Here is a 6,513-nt window from a genome sequence, read left to right as displayed (position 1 = left end):
AAAGACCCGATATTTGGCCTAAAGATCATTGGAAGCTCAAAGTCCTTCCCAAAGCCAATTCCAAATGTAGGCTTAATGCTTGTAGTGGAGTTATTGCTTTCTTACTCTTATGTTTTTGAATTTTGGGCTCTAGCAAGATGACGTTCCATTATGTTCTGTCACTTAACTGCACTTTCGGAGGCTGTGGAAGTAGTGGGGAGGATGTTAAGGTGAATTTGGATATGAGTTTGCTTAACTTTAGGCTTCAATGGCTATGGTGGTTCTTGTTATCATTTGGACTTTCACGTTTATGTAGCAATCACTTTTAGTTTGTCGATTCATGCTCTATCAAGTTAATTTAGGGTTGTTGTTTTGTTTTTATTAGTTTGCTGGTTTCATCTCATTCTGTTTTGTGCCTCTCAAATTGGTTTATGTTCATATTACTAGAAGATGGCAAGGTCATCAAAGGATGTTGAGGCCACATAACCTAATATGGTGGCATTAGATATTTGACTTCGTTCATGATTTGGGGGACTAAAGATAATCATAGAAGGGGGTGAATTTCTAGGACTGATCATTCACCAAGTGAATTCTGAGGCATTCTTGACGAGACATCAAAATGGGGAAGAATTGATGCACAAAGGAGGCATTTTGTGATGCCGTGGTATTCTTGACAAGAAATTATTTTTCACTGGGGACTTGAAAGTGGCTTCCACGGATGCATAATGTTGCCGGGTGCTAGAATAGCATCTATGGTCATATATGTTTGCAACATCATCTTGTTTGTTGTATGAAAACCTCTATATAGAATCATTTGACTTTAATATATAAGTGCGGAGGGCCTCATGTGTTGTGTATTCATTGTTCGATGTAGAAAGGCCTATGCAAATATGTGTTTACCTTGCGGTTCAATTCAAACTTGTGGAACTTATCAATTCTATTTCAGCCACTTAGAAAAATGATTTCTTTCATGAACTTAGACCTTCTCCCAACTTTGAATCCATCAATTAGACCCTCCTGTATTGATAAGCTACTCGAGTTGTTAGCCACAAAAAAGTGATAAAAGGTAATTAAGGATGGATAACGTTTTATTTTAGGATTATAGTGAAATAAAGTTCATAGCAAAAATTTGTACAATTCAGACTTGATGATATAATTTATGTATCATATATAAGAACAATGTATTTCTTTCCTTAGGACGTATGATCATTGTTTTGTTTTTTTTTTTTTCAATTTAAAAAAAAAATTAAAGTTCAAAAACTTAAATTGGCACACAAAAAGACTTTCCCCAATTTTATATTGTGTTTGTCTACTTTAAACTAAAGACCTTTGTATTTCAAATACTCTGAACCAAAAGGGCCAATCTCTTTCCCCGCAAAATATTAAAACTTTTATCTGGAGCCTATGATGCAATTGTCAACCGTTCTGTCCTCTTTTCGATAAAGCCCTGAATGGAGCATACAAATGGACAAACGGTATGCAAATACATCAAATCAGGGGCACCAAACTCCTTTAGGCCAAAGACCTTTGTATATCTCCAAATACATTTCTTTGAAGCTGAATCAAAAGAAAGAAGAGTTTTCACCTGCAGTTTGGAAGGCACCGGACGGAAATAATCTGAAGAACAATCTCTTTCCCAATCCAACTTGGATAGCGCGATGACTACGAATATTCGTTGAAAAGGGCCTTGGGCTGAAAAGCAATAACTTGTAATTACATGGGCTTTTCTGCATTGGCTCACTAATCCCCGAGTACTTTATGGGACCTTATTGTTTCTGAAAAGTAAAGGGCCCAAAAGAAAGAGTTTCTCCGGGATGACTAAAATAAAAGGGCCTCCTAATTACATGGGCCCACTTTGGGCCCTCCTCGCACGTGGGACGGCGGGGAGCGCGCGTGTGGGGGGAAGATTTGAAATTTCCCTTTAGGGTTTGGTCCCGGGCAGGCTCGGGCAGCCCCGCAGCGCCTGCCCGCCTGCCCGCAGGGGGGCCTTCGCACGGCCCCTCCGCTTCTCGCAGCCATTCGAAAATTTTCGCCAAAAAAAAAAAAAAAAAGGTTTTTCTTAATTCTCATTTCTGTATAAATTTTTTTTTTCGCACGCCTTCAAATCCACACGCCTCCGCCGATTCTCCCTCCCTCCCTCTCTCTCTCCCTCTCCCTCTCGCTCTCTCTCTCTCTCTCTAGGTGAAGCCCTTGCTCCGGGATCGATCGCGGCGGGCGCGGCGGCCGGCGAGGTTTCTCAGGGAGCGCGAGGCGGCGGGGAGGAGGAGCCCTAGCTCGCGGCGGTTTCGAGGTCGTTCGATTTCGTCGGGGCGCGGGGGTTTCTTCTTTTTTTTTGAGCGCGAGGTACGGGATTTCTCTCGCTTCGATCTGCGGTTCTGTTCGGGCGATCGTGCTGTTTGGGGCGCGTGCGGTGATGGTTTGGGGTTTTTCTGGGGCGAGATTTAGGGTTTTAGCGTTTCTCGGCGGAAGAAGTTGGTTTTGGGCGCCCCGGGGGGGGGGGAGGACGGATCGCTTGCTGGTTTAGGGCTTCAGCCGGAGCTCCGTTGAGCTTGGCGGAGTCGTTTGGCTTGGGGTTTCGGTCGTGCATTGAGTAGGTTTTGTATGGCGAGGGTGTTTTGACTGGATTTCTCGAGGTTGAGTTTGTTTCTGAATGGTCTGTTCTGTGTTTCTTTATCTGGTCATGGTACATCTGCAAAGATGAGAGAGAGAGAGAGTCTGATGATAGATGAGAGTGAGATTTGTGGGAAATGATAGTGGCCGGAACTGTTTGAGAGAGCCTGATATTTCGGTCTTTTGTGGTCTCGAAGTTCAGATTGTCACCAAAATGTGTTGATTTGCGACCTGTTCTTTGGACTAGTCTGTTTTTAACTGCTGAAGTGTTTGTGTTTTGTGTGGCGTTTGTGTTGTTCTTTCTGGGGAAACTATGTATGCCCCCTGCTTTGGCTCGGTTAAATGGATAAACCTCTCTTCCCTCATCATTTCTCTGTTTTTCATTGCAGACTCAATTCAATTGGCTAGTTATAGATGACTTAAGTTTCTCTGTAGGAAGTGTGCATGATATTGAATCTCCATCTGAAAATTAGAGAAAAGGAGATTTGTGAGCACATACACGATTTTCCTTAATGGGGGTGTTCGGGGGTAACTTTTTATCACGATGGGAAGGTTTCGTCATAATTTTCTTTGTCCACAGTTAAATTTGTTGTATTTTTGGTAACTATTGGATTTGCGGTAATTGGAGGTTGTTCCAATGTTAATCTATTCTTGCTTTTGCTCTTTATTTTAAATTGTTTGCCGTGCTCTGTTGAAGACCATTATTACCATGTTAGTGACATTTGACTCTGATTTTTGTAAAATGTGAATGTTGTAAAGTTTAGTTGAAAAGATAGGCATTTCTATTTGAACCTATAGCAAATTCAATTTACACGCATCTTCTGAATTGTCACTTCACTATTTAGTTTCTGGTGAGATCTGACATAGCTTTGTGCCTTCAATAAAATGTTTGTGGATTTCTAGGTTGTGAAGTTATGGCCATGGAAATCACTCAGATTTTGTTATCCGCTCAATCAGCCGATGCAAGAGTTAGAACTGAGGCAGAGACCAGTCTTAAGCAGTTCCAAGAGCAGAACTTGCCTGTTTTTCTTCTATCATTGTCATTTGAGCTGTCAAATAATGAGAAGCCTACTGAATCCCGTCGGTTGGCTGGTATCATTCTTAAGAACTCTTTGGATGCCAAAGATGCTTCCAGGAAAAACATTCTTGTCCAGCAATGGATAGGGATTGAGATTGCAATGAAGTCTCAGATAAAAGAATTGCTTTTAAGGACCCTTGCTTCATCTGCACAAGAGGCATGGCATACTTCTGCTCAAGTAATTGCTAAAATTGCTTCTATTGAGATACCTCAAAAGCAGTGGCCAGAGTTAATTGCAACATTGCTTAACAACATGACTCAGCGTGATCAGCCTTCTTCACTTAAGCAGGCAACGTTAGAGACTCTTGGATTTGTATGTGAAGAGATATCTGATCAAGATCTGGTGCAAGATGAAGTAAACACTGTTCTCACTGCTGTTGTTCAGGGCATGAGCCTTGCTGAGCACAGTCCTGAAGTTCGCCTTGCTGCAACAAGGGCATTGTGTAATGCTTTAGGCTTTGCTCACTCTAACTTTGAAAATGAGATGGAACGGAACTACATAATGAAGGTGGTATGTGAAACTGCTCTGTCCAAGGAGGTGGATATTAGGAAGGCAGCTTTTGAATGTCTTGTCTCTATCGCCTCAACGTACTATGAGGTGCTTGAACCTTATATGCAGACTTTATTTGAACTCACATCAAACGCAGTGAAAGGCGATGTTGAGGAAGTTGCCCTTCAAGCTGTGGAGTTTTGGAGCTCTATTTGTGATGAAGAAATAGAGCTTCAAGAGTTTGAGAGTTCTGAAAGTGCAGATTCTGGGTCTCCTCATTCACGGTTCATTGAGAAAGCTCTGCCTGCTTTAGTTCCCATGCTGCTGGAGACTTTGCTAAAGCAGGAAGAGGATCAGGATCAGGATGATAGCACTTGGAATATATCTATGGCAGGTGGAACTTGTCTTGGTCTTGTTTCTAGAACTGTAGGAGATCCTATTGTTCCCCTTGTGATGCCTTTTGTGGAGGATAATATAAGGAAGCCGGATTGGCATAGTCGTGAAGCAGCCACATATGCTCTTGGTTCAATCCTTGATGGGCCAACATTTGAGAAACTCTCTCCTTTGGTTAATGCAGGTTTAGATTTCCTTCTTAATCTGATGAAGGATGAGAACAATCATGTCCGCGATACAACCGCATGGACACTCACACGCGTTTTTGAGTTGTTGCATAGTCCGGCCAATGGATTTTCAGTACTCTCTCCTGAAAACCTCCCAAGGGTTGTTAAAGTATTATTGGAGAGCATACAGGATGTGCCCAATGTTGCAGAGAAGGTTTGTGGGGCAATTTATTACCTTGCCCAGGGGTTTGAAGATGCTGGAACAAGTGCTTCACTTCTCTCACCATACCTTCCAGACATCATGACATATCTTGTTGTAGCTGCTGATCGCACAGATAGTGGTGACTCCAAGCTCAGGACATCTGCATATGAAACTATCAATGAGGTAGTTAGGTGTGCCAATATTGCTGAAGCATCTCAAATTATAGCGCAACTCCTTCCTGCCATCATGAATAAGTTGGCACAGACATTTGAGCTCCAAATCGTGTCATTAGATGATAGAGAAAAGCAAAGTGATCTGCAGGCTTCTCTCTGCGGTGTTCTTCAAGTCATTATTCAGAAACTAAGTAACACCGATGAAACAAAACCCATAATACTACAGTATGCAGATCAGATTATGTTACTATTCCTTCGAGTTTTTGCCTGCCACAGCTCTACAGTGCATGAAGAAGCTATGCTTGCTATTGGTGCGCTTGCTTATGCTACAGGTGCAGACTTTCTGAAATATATGCCGGAGTTCTACAAGTATTTGGAGATGGGATTGCAGAACTTTGAGGAATACCAGGTCTGTGCAGTTACTGTGGGTGTAGTTGGTGATATTTGCCGTGCCTTGGATGGCAAGGTGCTTCCATTTTGTGATGGGATTATGGAGCTCCTTCTCAATGATCTCCGTAGTGAGGTACTGCACCGGTCCGTTAAGCCTCCCATTTTCTCCTGCTTTGGTGATGTTGCTCTTGCAGTTGGAGATCGCTTTGAGAAATATGTCTCCTATGCACTGCCAATGATGCAAGGAGCTGCAGAAATTTGTGCCCAGATGGACACGGATGATGAAGAGTTGATGGAATATGGTTATCAGCTCAAGCGTAGCATTTTTGAAGCTTATTCCGGAATACTCCAGGGCTTTAAGGATTCGAAGTCTGAGGTGATGTTGCCATACGCGTCCCATCTCATGCAATTCATCGAGTTGGTCTTCAAGGACAGGCAAAGGTAATTATCTATTGATTTTCCTTTTGCTCATGTATGAATTGTTATTCGGTTCAGAAAATTCAATTTGGTTATCCATATTACAGGGACGAGTCTGTCACAAAGGCTGCAGTTGCGGTGACAGGTGATCTCGCTGACGCCCTGGGGCCAAACATAAAGTTATTATTCAAAGACCGTGCATTCTTGAATGATCTCTTGGGTGAGTGTCTGCAATCTGATGACGAGCAGCTCAAGGAAACAGCGACTTGGACCCAGGGGATGATTGGACGTGTTATGGTCTCGTGATGAGGAGCAAGTTGTCCAAATATGTTTGATTTCTTTTCTTCTCAAGTGGGCAGCTTCGTCTTGTCGGTAAAATGTTCCTGGCGATTAAAATTTTTTATAATGTTCAGTGTCTTATGGTCTAGGATGTTAGTCCTGAGCTCCCCCAATTGTTTTTGCGATGCGAGTCATCTGGGAGTGGGAAGATTTTAGGGAGTGCATTTGTAATGTTCATAGGCCGTTTGGGATTTGGACATCTCTTCAGTTATTCGGCCACCAAATCGGTGGTTTTTTGAGTCTTTTTCAGGTCGTTTTGATCCTATATTCTTGCA

At 42.5% G+C, this 6,513-nt stretch overlaps 1 protein-coding gene across 1 annotated transcript; it reads left to right on the top strand.

The window, feature by feature from the left end:
- The first annotated feature begins 2,081 nt into the window (after nt 1-2,081).
- On the top strand, nt 2,082-6,513 carry LOC104425200 (importin subunit beta-1). The gene is made up of 3 exons (XM_010037858.3): nt 2,082-2,322; nt 3,493-5,923; nt 6,007-6,513. Exons 2-3 carry the CDS (start codon nt 3,504-3,506, stop codon nt 6,203-6,205), a joined length of 2,619 nt encoding a protein of 872 aa, XP_010036160.1. The 5' UTR covers nt 2,082-2,322; nt 3,493-3,503; the 3' UTR covers nt 6,206-6,513.

The sequence above is a fragment of the Eucalyptus grandis genome, chromosome 1, assembly GCF_016545825.1.
Source record: "Eucalyptus grandis isolate ANBG69807.140 chromosome 1, ASM1654582v1, whole genome shotgun sequence".
Taxonomy (NCBI): domain Eukaryota; kingdom Viridiplantae; phylum Streptophyta; class Magnoliopsida; order Myrtales; family Myrtaceae; genus Eucalyptus; species Eucalyptus grandis.
The sequence above is the reverse complement of the archived record's forward strand: the minus strand, read 5'-3'. Positions and strand labels throughout refer to the sequence as shown.

What these genes read in the sequence shown, in the direction of transcription:
- LOC104425200 (XM_010037858.3), top strand. Translation starts at nt 3,504, where the DNA reads ATGGCCATGGAAATCACTCAGATTTTGTTATCCGCTCAATCAGCCGAT. An exon ending in GTCTTCAAGGACAGGCAAAG is followed by an intron (nt 5,924 to 6,006) that starts GTAATTATCTAT and finishes TCCATATTACAG; the next exon opens with GGACGAGTCTGTCACAAAGG.